The following is a 15,110-nucleotide window of genomic DNA, read 5'->3' on the forward strand; positions in this document are numbered from 1 at the left end:
TGTCCTCTGCCTAGAATATTTTTTATCTCTTCTTTAATAACTCTAGCTTGCCTTTTAGATTAACTCAGATCTCAACTCCTATATTAGTTTCCTATGGCTGTTGTGACAAATTACCACAAACTTGTTGAATTAAAACAGCACTTTAATATCTTGTGGTTTTAGAGGTCAGAGGTCAAACATGAGGTCACTGAGCCAAAATCGAGGTATCAACAGGACTGCATTCCTTCTGGAGGGTCTAGGGAAGACCCTAGCCTTATCCAGCTTCTAGAAGCCACCTATGTACGTCCTTGGTCAGGGACCCCCTTCAGTCTCCTCCTGTGTAAAGAAGTATATTACCAGGTGGCTAAGAGAGCAGATGAAAGAGAAAGATTCCTCATTCCAAACCTCTGCTCCAGCACCTACTCATAAGAAGCAGCACCAACTTCTCAGTTTCCTTATTGAAAACATGAAAATAATTACAGCATTTAACACACTCGCTTCTCGTGAAGATTAATGGACAGACAAATGGAAATTCACTGACAGTGCTTGGCACGTACTGTTCACTCCAAACAGTTACTATTTCCCACTCGTGAGATTACTGTAAGGATTTAAGAGGCAGTTGATAAGGCCACAGCACAATGCCGGGCACGCAGCCAACTCTCAGTACGTTCTAGCTTTTGATTTATCACCATCATCTGTAGTAAATACAACAGGCCAAAGAAGCCAAACTCCGTGAAGAAAATGCTGCGTTTCAAAGGCAGGAGTTCGGTGAGATGTGCTCAACTCTGTGCTCACAATCTGAATTAGTTCGGGTTCTGTTATAGTCGAGCTCAGTGTGATCACAAGGTTAAGAGGTACGAAAGGTCAGTAACGTTGTGATGGATGGATTTTATTAGTCGCAGTGATGAAATAATAATAGCAATAACTGTAGGCTTTTAAATAGCGCAAAGTGTTTTCAAATACGTGATCTCCTACGGCCTTGCTGTGACTTCATGTGAATTCCAGGCAGCCTCTAGCAGTCTAGTGGCTACTTGATTATTTAGGCTTCCCAGATTATTAGCATTCTTGGCGGATCACAGCCTTTATATTCTTCGTATTATGGAATATTCAAGTGTCACCCATTGTTTCCAAGGCAAATGAGCCATTCCACTTAGATGTTTACAGTAAATAGAACAGAAACTTGTGGAATCATCTTCCTCTCTCATAAATGTAGCAACAGCAAAGTGGTACAGCATTTCAGCTGTTCCAAGTTCCTCAAACAAGTTTTACTTTTGCAAAACGAACCCTCTAACTTCCTATATGTTGTGAGCTGCCCTGTGAGCAACATGACCGGCAGCCACGTTTGCTGTAATTTTTTAAATATGTGGAAAAAAAGCAAGATATCGACCATGTATTACCTTAACCAAGATGCCAAATTATCTAACTTGTTTCTCCAGGCGAGCAGCCCAACAACAGGGACAGCTCCCAGGAGCCAGTCAAGGTTGTCCGTCTGTCCATCCACTCAAGACATCTGCAGGTAAGTGCTCAGCAAATGATCCTATTTTATATTGTTTAGACCAATGTTTCGTATTCCTCTTGTATATCCCTAGACTGTGGCTCTTGCTTCTGCCTTACATTATCCATGGACAATTTATACTGGCTTAATTTTTCCCTGTTTAGTGCATTTTCTTCATTTGATCTTTATTTACCAGCTTCTGGTCCATGCTGTCATTTTCATCATTCTCTCTCTCTGTTTTCCCATGGCTCTCCTCTCCATCCCCATCTCCCATCCTTTGCCTGCTGCTTTGTCTAGATCTGCCATCTTGCATGACATGTCAGAAGATGCATTTGAGCAATGCACCCCTGTCATGGGGCTGAGCCCTGCTAGGAGGGAGTCTGGTAAGAAATCAGTAAAACAGAGGCCTAGGAGGAGGAGGAGGGCCTCTGAGAGATACGAGCATGCAGAAGCACAAATAAGAGGGAGAAGAACGGATTTTCACCTCCAAATCACAAGCCCCAGGGGGAGCGAGCACTACACAGATTCTTCAGATTCATCTTCCACAGACGAGACTCACTGGATTCAGGCAAAGAGAAGAGCCCAAGTTCAATTCCGACGGGAGCGAAGAAGAAGGAGAAATAGCAACAAGCCATGTGGAAACGCGGGTGCGTCCTGCGCTCCTAACGGAACGGCCCTGGTAGATGTGCAACCCGAAGGTAAAAAGCAACAGGAGCTGATTGAATGCGAGAGCTGCTCCTCAAAGCTCTGCAGAGGAAAAGGCACAAGGTACCAGGAATGCAGACTTTCCCTGCCAGCAGGAGCCTTCGAGGTGAAGAGAGCCTCAAGGCAGCGCGAGGAAGGCGAATACCAGCCCAGGGATCTGCAGCTCTCGCATCGCCTTGGCCACTATGAAACGATCCAGAAAAGACTTTCAGAGGCAGATTCCAGCACTGATATATTGGCAGGAGCAGAAGGTGGCAAGTATGCGGATGCTGCTGGGTTCCAGGTGAATAATTCTGTGCAGAAGCCTCCTGCCACCTACCATGACGGGTCTGATAATTTAAGAATATGCAGGTCAGTCACTGTAGAGAAAGGCCTGGGGCCGTCCACATGCATTTCTGGCCGCTGTGAGTTAGGCGTGCGTTTGACACCTGCCCTCGAAACATAGCATTTATTCATACTATTGCTTGTCTGATTGGATGGGAGGTGATGAAACAAGGACAGGTGCGTAGGAGAAGAAATAACAGGGGAGCATCCATGGGTTTGAAAGCTGTTGCAGAAAAGAATTAGATTTCCTCTTCACCCTTCCCATGAATTGGATAACGATTTATCCTGGTAAATGGACTGGCAGACCAGTTGGGTCCGGTACCTGTTCTAGTTTTAAGACAAGACCAGTGGAGGAAATATGAGTAAGAGTGTATGAAACCTTGGATCCTTTCATGCAAATTTGGTGAACTTTAGCATCCTGATAGATATTCAAGGCTTGGGTTTTTTAAGGTCAGATTTTATACCAGAAAAAAATCTCCTCTGCAGTTAGTGCTAATTTGTTCTCCAATTGTCTGACTCAGCAGGGTAATTCAAGACTGAAAGGACACAGACACAGGTCATGGACATATCAGTGGGGTTGCTGGAGCCTTCAGGGAAGGAGAACACATTAACTTTAGTGATAATCGTGTACTAAAAGGTTTCAACGTGTAGGCATTTCATAGCTGTGAGACTCCTTTCTTGCAATTTTTTCCCAACCGTATGCACTTTCAAAAGAACATAAAGGGAATAAGAATTATATGACTGTCCATGCTAGTGGGCACAAGGTAGATTATTTTATTTTATTTTATTTTATTTTATTTTATTTTATTTTATTTTATTTATTTTTTAAGGTAGATAATTTTAAACAAAACAAATAGTTTTACGCTTTCATGTCACACCCTAGTCATTCAAGTTGGTCAAGTGCAGTTTTGTCGCATAATGTTTGGTTGTTTGGGGCTTGTTTTCTGAAAGTTAAAGTTACTTTATAAACATGTGTGTGTGTGTGTCTCATGCGAATCACCTGACCCAGAAAATGCTGCCCCTATCCATTCAAGACAGGACAAGGAAGTTTAAGGTCTGGATGTAAACAATTTTATAATGATTTGCTTATCTGCAAGTTTTATAAGATTTTTATAAAATGTTCATTCCTTTATTCATTTAAGCACCTGTTATGCATCAATTCTGGGCACTGAAAATACTGCAGCGCAGGGGATTTGTAGTGTCTGACCTCTTTCTTAGAGCTCACAGTCTAAGGGGGAACACAGAACCAAAACAAACTATTTCACAGTTGATATATAATCACAGCCATGATAAGGAATATGAAAGCTCAGAAAATGGAAGCTTTACCTATTTTGAGAGATCAGAGAAGAACTCTCTTAGAGAGGTGACAAACAGAGACTCGTAGGATGACAGGAATTGATCAAGGAAAGAAACAGGGAAGACCATTCAGGCCAAAAGCGTCAGTGCACCAGGCCAGGAGGAGCAACATGTCTCAGTCCAGGGAGCTGAGAGTGGGCTCCTGTGGCCAGGGTGCGATGAATGAGGGGAGAAGGTGGTGGAGATGAGGGGGCCAAGGCGGACAGAGCCCCGTAAAACCTGCTCAGAGATCTCCAAAAAGGGACACCGTCTGATTTACGTATTAATGTAAGTTTCTTACGATCTTTTGAATATGATTTAAGTGTGAATTTGCTGAAATGTTCGGCTCTGGGACAAAACACAATTTCCACTCTAAACTAAGAACTCCCCACTCGCGGCCATCTGTTGTCATTCCCTGAATCTACTTCCAACATAATTTAATGAAAGAAGCTAGTTGTAGGCTTAATGGTAATTGGAGAAAAAAGTAATGCTTGCAATTAAAGTCGTGTCTGATTCTCCTAACTTAAAAACGCTGCTCGGAAGGAACATTTTCAAAGACAGGATATTTAACTGAGACTTCTATTAATGAAAGTAAGATCGATGGGCCTATACTTATTATTTCTTGCTGTGGGTTATCATCAGAATATACCCACTAAGCAAATACGGGGACTGCATATTATACTAGTGCTCAGGGCAAAAAGCAACAAAAGACTTGATTCTTCCCTTAAGTGGCCTGTTACCTAGTGGGAGAAATTGAACGCACACCTGAAAGGATACAAATTAGATAGCATAGGGTGAATTTAAAAAAAAAAAAAAAGGAATACTGCAGAAATTTTAAGACAGAAAAATTTCTGAGAGCTGGAACAATCCAGAAACCCCATTAAGCAGTGGGATTGGGACTAAAAAGAGTAGAGTTGGATTGACAGAGAGGCATGCTGGGCATTGCAGGGACTCCAGGCAGGGGAAATACCAGGAGCCCAGACCGAGATGAGGGAATGACACTGAAGAACTTTGTGTGAGCTTAAATGATGAGGTTGGAAAGTTCACATAGGTGACAAGTTTGTTTGGTTTTTTTTTTTTTAATGTTTTTAAAAGATTTTATTTATTTGTTTGAGAGAGACGTTGCACGTGAGCCAGGAGGGGAGGGCCAGAGGGCAAGGGCAAAGCAGACCCCCCTCCCCATGAGCCTGGAGGCCAACTCGGACTCAGATCCCAGAACCCTGAGATCATGACCTGAGCCAAAGGCAGACGCTTACCCCACTAAGCCACCCAGGTGCCCCTAAAAAAAATTTCTAAAAAACACTTTGTAAAGAAAACATGCATATCTTTCCAAAGAGTTTAACTGTGTTCAGGACATCTTTGTTTCTCAAAGATGCCTCGATGAGCCCCTTTTGGTACCTAACAGGCCGCCCTAGAAGCTTTAGCCCATCTTCAGTCAGAGAAGCTTCCCGATCACCTCTTGCATATAATGGAGTTCTATCTACTATCCCTTTAGGAAGAAAAGATTTCGCTGCAACAAAGAATACAGAGCAGCCTTGGCTAAATACAGTAGGCCTGATGATGACTGACGTAGACAGAAGAATAACACAGACAGTCGCAGTGGCCCTGGGGCTGCTTTGGGAAAGGAACCTAGATTTCAGAGAAAAGTTGCAATAAGGTGGAATGTGTCCTGCTTCGAGGTAAGTGGGATTAGGATGAGAAAGGGTAAGGGAAGGGAGGAGTGGCATTCCACCCACCCCACCCCGCGACCGGAAGAAATCTTGGTGCTTGCATTGGTGAGAGCATAAGACCAGGGGGTCCAGGGTGACTCCAAACCTTGGAACTCGGGGGACAGTAAATGTCGCTGTCACTGACAAAGGCAGAAGAGGGCAAGGGAGGCCGTTTGGGGAAGACACGATGAGTTCAATTACGGGCAGGCCGTGTGTGGAGGCAGTGGCCTTGCAGGGTCAGCTGTCCCGCACGCAGTAGGAGACGTGTCACCGAAAGGCAGGGGAGCAGCCACAGCCGGTGCTGTGTAATTTTGCAAGCATTAGTGAACTAGACACAGATTGACACTAAACAATCGCATATTTGCAATTGTTATTAACGTGACGCCTTGGCCCGGGGCAGCAGCCCAAAGACACTGATGATGGGAATCTTCTGGAAGCCAGGGAGGTGGGGTCATTCTCAGGCAGCTAACCATGGTGACTGGGGAGTGAGCGAAATCTCTAAGTGAGATGGTGCAGAGGAGAAAGGCCTTCAGAGGGACACAGCCTCAGCCCGGGGTCCCCTGTGGGAGAAGCAGCAGCTGCCTGTGAACTTGCACGCCTGCTGCTTGGGACACGCGTGGGCAGAGCCAGCCTCGGCCGACCACAAAGCAGAAGCTCCGGAGCCCTTCCTCCTCTGCTGTTCCTGCCATTTGCTCCCAAGTGGGCACCGTACCTGCTTTCCCACCCTCACCAAAGCCTTCTTCAGAGAAGGTTTCTCTCACTACGACGCACAGGAAACGAAGTCATCGCGCTGTCTCTTCTCTTCCCCAGACTAACTCTTAGTCATTCTTTTTTGGATGAAATGCAGTCTCCTTAGGGACCCCTCATGATGCTCACCACGCAAGCCTCCGGGGAATCACTTCCGTAGCATCATGTTTCATTGCCGACACGTAGATATTTTTGTGATTGACCATTTCAGATTTTTTTCCTGGTGTCCACAGTGCCTAGAACAGGGCCTGGCAGATAGAATGTACTCAACATACCACTTTTGAATGAACAGATTTAGGGAAAATGAGTTTTTCTAAGGGAATTATTCCTACAATGTGAAAGCACTAAGTGGCAGGTGACCTCACCTGCCAGGGAACCAACATACAAACTCTACATCAGCAGTGCTCAGGCCTTAGTGGACGTTAGCGTAGACCACAAGGCTTGTTAAAACACGGGTTAGTGGACCCACCCAAGGTTTCCGATCCCCTTCTCTAGGGCTGAATCCATGAATTTGCATTTCTAAAGTGTTTCCAGGAGATAGAGATGTTGCTGATCTAAGGGGCCGCATTTTGGGAACCACTGCTCTGTGCTACATCTCTCCTGGGCCTTAAGTGGAACAAAAGCACAAATAATTGAAAGGATGAGTTTGGGGGACACCTTGGTGGTGCAGTCAGTTGGGCGTCCGACTCTTGGATTCTGGTCGTGACCTCAGGGTGGTGAGACGGAGTCCCGCATTGGACTCTGCGCTCAGCACGGAGTCTGCTTAAGACTCTCTCCCTCTGCCCCTTCCCCTGCCCATGCATTCATGCTTTCCTCTCTCTCTCAAATAAATAAATAAATAAATAAATAAATAAATAAATAAATAAATAAATAAATAAGAAAAGATGACTCTGGGAAGCATAATTACCATTTTCTGTCATAGTCTATTGAGTGCTGACACAAAGCAAAGTTAGGTTACTGTCTTGTAGCTCGTCGCACTGCTGTACCAGTAAGTGCTGCTCATCTGGCTTAAACCATAGACTGACAAAGCCCGGACTCTACCAGGAACTCCCATGTCATGGTTTGCCTATTGTGTCTGTTCGAACCCACTTCCTCATCACAACTAACCCCATTTGTGTCAGTGAGTTCACAAATACCCTGAATTTCCAGTTTGGGGCTGTTTTTTCTTCTGCAGTGGTTATGTCCAATCTCGGTCTACCAGATCTCATCGTTTGTTCCTCCAGATACTGCTTTTGATCTGTGCCCTCTGTCTCATTGTTAATGTCCCATTTTGATCGTTCCCTACACTCCTCTTCTTTCTCCACATCCGCCCTGTACCCTAGTACCTGTACCTGCTTTGGTCAGGACTCCACTATCAGGTTAAATTTGACTGAAACCAATTCAAATGAGCTTAAACAAGAAGGGGATGAGTTGGCCCCAGACATAGGAAATCCAGGTATACAGATGGCCTCAGAGACTGCAGAGATTCAAACAATGTGGTTCTCTCTCCTTCTCTGTGTGTTCTCACTTTCTTCAACTGCAGGCAAGCTTCCTCTGTACAGCAGAGGGAAGAGACAGTGTGGGCAGAGATAGCTTTAGGCTTACATTTTACCAGTCATGACTTAACAGAAAAGAGAAATGTTCTCTTTGAGCAGTTACACATGCAATTCCAGGGATGGAATAGAATTAGCCTGCCCTAGGTCACAACCTTGGGCTAATCATGGTCTCCAGGGGGGCATTGGGCAGGATGCCTGGACCAAGTCCTTTGGTTTTAAATGTGACTGTTGGCAACCCCTCCAGAACCCACTTTTCTTTGGGGAAAAGACATTTCAGTAACAAAAAGAATAGCATCAGTACCAGAAAAAGTGGGACAAGAATTCTAAGCTGGAAAAAATAAACAAAGCAGTAGCGCTGAACTACCATCCAGAGCAGCTCTCCCCTTCCCAATGTCTTTCTCCTCCTCTCCAAGTGCCCACATTGAGATATGCTTTAGCATTCATCTCGTTTTTATCCTCTTCATAAAGCTTTCCAAAACTATCCTGGTGCACAGTGATCGTTTCTTTTTTCCGGATTCCCATAAGCTTTTGTAGTCCGTAGCACTTCCTTAGAATTTGCTTATTTTCTAGTAGCAGCTTCATGTGTGTTAGTTCTCTGTTTCCTATAGACTAAGCTCCTTGAAGTAGGAATTATGTCTTATCCCTCTTTCATGCTCTCCACAGTACTCAGAATAATTCTAACATGTAGCAATTGCCCAAAAAGAATTCTTGGAATGGCTTCAAAATTAGAAGTTGCTAAAAGAGGAGATGCAAAACCATGGGGGAGAACAATGGGAATTGGGTGGCACAGGGTAATTCCACCAATGGTTTATTTAAAAGAGGAAGAGCCCAAAAGTAACTAACTCCTGATGATGTTCTAGCCTAGTCTGGGTTGGACAGTGAGCTTGAAGGTATACTTTATATTGTTTTGCCATAACTTTCTTTATGCACAGTCTCATTTTTTTTAAGAAAAGTTTTGGAGGAAAATGAGAAAATGGTAACAATTATCTGTTTTTTGACTTAATTCTTAAATTGCCATAACTTTATACCAGGTGTGGGGAAATGGGAAGAGAACACTTCTAAAACTCAAAGTGTTCATAGCAGAAAACCACTTTCCAAGAGCAACACGATCATGCTTTTTGACAAAGCACTAGCATTTGTAAGATTGATTTAGATAATTTTTTAATAATAGGCCTGAGCTCCTAAGAGAATTATGTTTAAGACGGACCCTTCTTATCCTTGTTATCGTATCTTTGTAGTCATTTATTCATTCATTCACACAGTGAACAACTATTTATTGGAAATTTACTTTGTATCAAAGAGTGTTCTAGAAGCTGGAAATACAGTGGGAAATACAGCAATGGCCCCACTCCTCATTAACTTATATTCCACTTGTTAAAACAAATAATTAAACAAGCAAATGTAAGAAAAAAAAATCCATGAATGAAGCTGAAGGAACACATTGCATCTCATAGAACAAAGCAGGTTTCCCTGAGAAACTAATAACTGAGAAGAAATCCAAAGGAGAGAACAGAGAGAAAGGACAACCTGTTCCAGGAAAAGGATATGGCATCGGTAAATACCCAGAGATGAGTGAGATCGGGCATAAAAACATTTGAGTGTGGCCTCACAGCAAGTAGGAGGAGGGGAATGGTAGTCAACCGTGGAGTTCTTTATCAACCACAGTTAGGAGTTTGGACTGTGTTTTAATGTCAAGAGTAAATTTCTGTATGCTTTTAAGGAAAAAGAATGACGCTGTCTCCTGAGTACTCTGGAAGACCACTCAAACTGCTTTTGGAAAACAGATTGGAGAGGCCAAGACTGAAGGAAAAGGAAACCAATTAGAAAGACACAGCTGCCGCAGAGCTGGTGGTGGCTGTGAGAATAAGAAAAGTAGACAGTGGGGCACCGGGGTGGTTCATTCCATTAAGCTTCCTACTCTTGGGTTTGGCTCAGGTCAAGATCTCATGGGTCCTGGGATGGCATCTCATGTGGGGCTCCATGCTCTATGGGGAATCTTCTTGAAGATGCTCTCTCTGCACCCCCGCCCCCCACCTTCCTGCTCTCCTGCACTCATGCACTCTTTCTCTCACTGAAATAAATAAATAAATCTTTTTTTAAAATAGTAGTTAAAAAAAAAGAGTTAGATGGATTTTTAAAGTATTATGAAAGTAAACAAATCAAACAGGATTTGACGAGAACTTTTACATATGTATCTGATTTCAAGTTTCTGATTTAGAAATCTGGGTAGAATTTCAGATCACAACAAATAATTTTTCAGTGGGACATACACATACTAAAAAAGTATTTATTGTTTATCTGAAATTCAAATTTAACTGGGTACCCCTTATATTTTTGCTAAGTGTGGCAGTGCTAAGCACAGCAAGGTGGAAAAGCATTGTTAGAAGTCCTGTTGAGGTCCATAAGTATGAGTTCATGTGGCCACAGATGGTAGGAAGCGTAACTTAGTTCTGCAGTACGTCATAAAGAAGACAATTGAACTTGGACCTAAGGGAGTGGCATCGTGAAACATCTAGATTTCACACTTAGCACAGCTTTATATATGTTTCTCCATATATCTCTAGATATATTTGAAATTTAAAAACTGAGATAATATGCTCTACAAATAAGATTTTTAAAGTAAAATAACATTTCAGTTAGTAGGTTTGCTCTCCCTATTTATTTAGAGGGAAAAAAAATACTTCTTTTTACCTTAACATTTTAGATAAGTATTACAGCATTGGGAAGACTGGGTTCGTAGATTCCTAGATCATCTAGTTCACTCTCCAGTCTGGTCTTTGAAGACCCTTGGAACATCAGCACACACCATCATCTTTCTCTCCCTTGGACATTCAGTTTCCTGGGACAGTCTCTTTTTAATATCTCTAATTGTGAAAACATCCTTTCTAGGCCTGTGTCTTTCTATTTTCTACCTATTAGTCCTAGATTTATATCCACTCAGTAATGGATTTTTAAAAAATTTTTTATGGTATTCTGCTAATTCCTTCTGTTACTTTTTCTGTACAAAGATGAGACTGATATTCTATTGTCAAAGTCCATTCCGTGAGCAAAAGATTAGCTGTGCAGAGTTTTCAGTATTCAGGTGAGAGAGGTCTCCTAATAAGAATCATTTATTTCCAAGAGGTGACAGGCTCTTAAGAAAGTTCATAAATTTATTCTTTTCCTTAGGCTTTGCCTTTGTTTTGTTGAGTATTATAGGCAGTAATAATCATCTTTCTCCTGTTCATTTTAATAACAGCTGAGTTGGTAGGAAATATGGATATGAACACCGTTGGTAACCTGTCACGGGTGAATTAGTTGGGATTACTCAACGTAGAGTCACAGGGTCTCACTTTCAAGTCTTGCTTTCTCTCTACTGGGAGGCGTCAAACTTGGAAAAGATAAAATGGCTCTCTCTTTGTCTATGTGATCGAAAAATGAGAAAAATGACTGTGTATTGCAAATATATGCATTGCTAATATGATAGTGTTGTAGACCTAATTTCTTTCTTTGAAATGAATAATTACGTTTATTGCAGTCCTCAGCAAAAGTTCAGATTATACACTATGCTCTTTATCCTATGGAGTAAAGGGCTCTCCAACAAAGAAAATCTTAACTAGCACCACATTCTAATGTTATCAGTGTATAGTGTGATTTCACATAGTCTCTCAGCATTTATCCAAGTAATTTATATTTTCAATGAACAAATGTGAGGAACTAAGGCACTGATAGTTATACACACACGACATTTATGAGAAAATAACTTGAAAGGCTTACAAAAATGGCATTTTATAGCTTTTTTTAAACGTATATCTTCCAAAGACATGCCTTGTTCTTAGCAAGACTTTTTGTCTTCATTGTTCTCGATTTGGGGGATAATCTGTCCAGGAGTAGAATGACAATGTCATCAATAATACTGATTGCCTTGACTAATAGATTATCAAAAACCAAGTGGGTTGATTAATATTCTTCTAATTTAGGTAAATAGGTCACTCTGATTTTTGGAAATAGCATGTATTCTGTACACCAATTATTTAACAACTTGTGCTTTTAGAGAGGAAAAACGAGAAAAAAATGGGCATTTCTCTACCTATAAAACCATCTTCAAGTAGATTTGAAGATATTTAGGCATTTTCCAACCTCAGGAAACTTCAGGCAAAAACAGACATATGGTGCTCCTTCAGACATGTAAATCAGTATTTACATATTATAAAGCTGTTTAAACTATACTACATTTATCTCTTGTTTGTTCATTTCTAAGTTTGTCAAATACTCAATTATACCAAAGTGCAAAATACTGAATAAGAAAAAATACCAATTAGGTAGAATTTATCTTCTTCTTAATTTAAGAACAATATGTGTTCGGGATTACAATTATTTTGAACTATGTACTTTCTTTAATGAACTTATATCTGTCTGGCGATGTGAAATTTCTTCTCTGTGTCAAAAAAAAAAAAAAAGAAAAGAAGAAGAAAAAGAATAGCACCCTCTGTCTTCTCTCACTTATACAAATTCATTTTTACACATATATAAACACACACACATATATATATATGCAAACAGAAAATGAACACTATATATAAACCGATGAATACTGGGTACAGTGCTTGTTGCTACCAAATCATAATTTATATCTGAGAATTTATTTATAGTGTGAACATTTCCTCCATTTCCAATTACCATGTTTAGGTTCTCATCTTCCTTATAACCATTGCAGAGTAGTTACACATTCATTTCAGATCTTCTGCAGTCATCCTCAGACATAGGCAAATTTAAACACCACTAACTGGGTTCAGACATTAAAATGCCCCTGGAGCAGCCTGGGTGAGTCATCTTTTGTTCATAGCGCTCTGACAGCCTTAAACTCAGCCTGATGTTCTCCTTGCCTCCTCTGTTGGATACAAGGGGGACTGGAGGGGTCTGTTAGTTCCCCTTAACTCCCTTCCAGGTTTATGCAGAACTGAAGATGCCATAATACAGGAGATCCTGTGTTTGGAAAGCTTCTTAAAGCTGGATTTTACTTTAGATATTATGCTGCAAACTTTCTTCTTTCCTTCATGGTGATCTAACAAGTGATCATGAAACCTTCCTATTTTCTGCCTTCCTTGTACCCCTTTGTTCTTATCTGGCCCCTCTGAGCCCAACCTTAGTAAATTCTGATGTCTTGATTTTAAAGGTATTTTGATCTGAGCTAGCTCACAACTCTCAGAGGGCACAGTCAAATTAAAATGTTTTGCCATACTCTGAGATAGTAACACTGGAGGAAATAAAGGAAGAAAAATAAGTAACTAGAATGAAATAGAAGTCATAGGCACTGCCAGAGTGTTCCATGCATTAGAGGAGTCTTGATTCCAATCAACATTTGAAAGCCTCAAAATTCTATCAGTTGGAACTAGAAAAACCCAGAGAGATCACTTCACCCAGTGGTTCTCGATCCGGGCTGCATATTAGACTCACCAGGGAAGCTTAAAAAAACAACAACAACAAAATGTTCCTGCAAGGACCCCATCCAGATCCTCGGGGAAGTGATGTCTCAACACAGCACGTTTCTAAAAGCATCCCAGATTATTTTAATGAGCGGACAGGGCCTGAGAATCACTGATTTGTTAGCCTAATCTCAAGTGAACAGATCGATGCCCAGAAGATACACATATTGCAAGAACCATGCTTTGGGCAGGAGGTCCACTTGGCAGCACTTCTATAACCTGGAAACACTAAAATGAAGCCTGGGGGTGAACAACTGGTACAGATTCTTTCTTTTCAGCTCCTAAAACCATTTGGGATAGTGGTTCTCAAACCTGACTCAAGTTGATTGGTGGAAACAGAAGATGTAGTGGCTTTTTACAGCTTTCATTTTGGATCAAACCTCAAATTTCTCATCTAATTGCAGTTCACTTCCAAATGATACTGTACGAAAAGCAAACTAACAAACTATTAAATCCATGGTTCTCAGAGTATAGTCTGTGCACCAGCAGCACGAAAATCACAAGGGAACTTGTTAAAATGCAAATTATTGGATCCCAACCCAGATTCAACCCTGTTGAACCGGAAACTGGGAGCAAGTCCCGGCTGTCTAGTTTAACTGGCCCTCTGTGAGAGTCCGACGCATGCTAACATTTGACCACCGCTGAAGTAGAAGCTACAGATGAGAAAACAGGCAATTGTAATACAGGGTGTTTATGTTGCAATGGGTAAATACAGGGAGTTAGGGAGTATGAGGAAACGGAGCCTGGTGCACGTATGTACATGAGGGAAAGCAACGCCCAACATAAATAGAGCAGATGATTTATGTTTGATGATTTTCTATTTCTTTCTTCAATGACTTGACATACTGTATATATATAGATATATGTGTGCGTATATGTAAATGTACACATATATATGTGTGTCTATACACATTTACACATGCGCATGAATGTACACACACACTCCAAAAGGATAACCTAGAAAATTAAGAAAAATCAGGACACACAAAAATAAGGGTAGAAGAATACTACATCTGCAAAAATGCTTATATGGAAATTTACTACAAATTTAATTTTCAGGGATCCCTGGGTGGCGCAGCGGTTTGGCGCCTGCCTTTGGCCCAGGGCGCGATCCTGGAGACCCGGGATCGAATCCCACGTCAGGCTCCCGGTGCATGGAGCCTGCTTCTCCCTCTGCCTGTGTCTCTGCCTCTCTCTCTCTCTCTGTATGACTATCAAAAATAAATAATAAAAAAAAAAATTTAATTTTCATAGCACAGTGGCCAAAGCAAAGGAACAGGTTTCATGTGAAACCAGGAACATGTTTCACTTGAAGCCAGGAACATGTGTCACGTGAAACCTGAAACATGTTTCAGATGAGACACATCTTCTATTCGTAATGAGGAATGACTAAGCAAAATTTCTATCATAGTCATAATGAGAACATTTCAATTTAGTGGATGATGCCCCAGGTAATAATGAACATGTTTCGTGGAAGGCCGCTTCCTTTAATGACCGAGTGCTGGCACAGGACAGGGTTAACGTCCTATCCATACAACTGAAGAGCTGTGTTAGGATAAGTGCTTAAAAGGATGGCTTCTGCAAACTCCAAAACTCTAAGACAGCCAGTATTTATGGGAAAAGAAATGTCATAGAAGCAAATATCTGTATCCACTGGCAGCCTGCACTTTTTTCTTGATAAATAGCTCAAGATCAATTCTCGCTGGTGTAACCAGAGGGAATTAATTTCCCATGACATATAATAACTTGAACATTCTTGCAAGAATGATTTTTTAAGATTATATCATGCTTGGTTTTATTTTGGTCTGTTTCGTTT

The 15,110-nt window shown here is 41.5% G+C and overlaps 1 protein-coding gene across 3 annotated transcripts in view; it reads left to right on the plus strand.

Moving 5' to 3' along the window:
• The window catches only part of MARCHF1 (membrane associated ring-CH-type finger 1), an 814,327-nt gene that overhangs the window by 728,508 nt on the left and 70,709 nt on the right, over positions 1-15,110 (plus strand). For 2 of the 3 annotated variants that reach the window (XM_041738446.1, XM_041738447.1), the window contains exon 5: positions 1,416-1,495. In XM_041738446.1, the coding sequence (XP_041594380.1) occupies positions 1,416-1,495 (80 nt within the window). Of the gene's footprint in view, positions 1-1,415; positions 1,496-1,771; positions 2,531-15,110 lie in introns of all 3 variants that reach the window. The other variant, XM_041738448.1, reaches the window with a different exon arrangement.

This window comes from Vulpes lagopus, chromosome 23 (assembly GCF_018345385.1).
Source record: "Vulpes lagopus strain Blue_001 chromosome 23, ASM1834538v1, whole genome shotgun sequence".
NCBI classification, from domain to species: Eukaryota; Metazoa; Chordata; class Mammalia; order Carnivora; family Canidae; genus Vulpes; species Vulpes lagopus.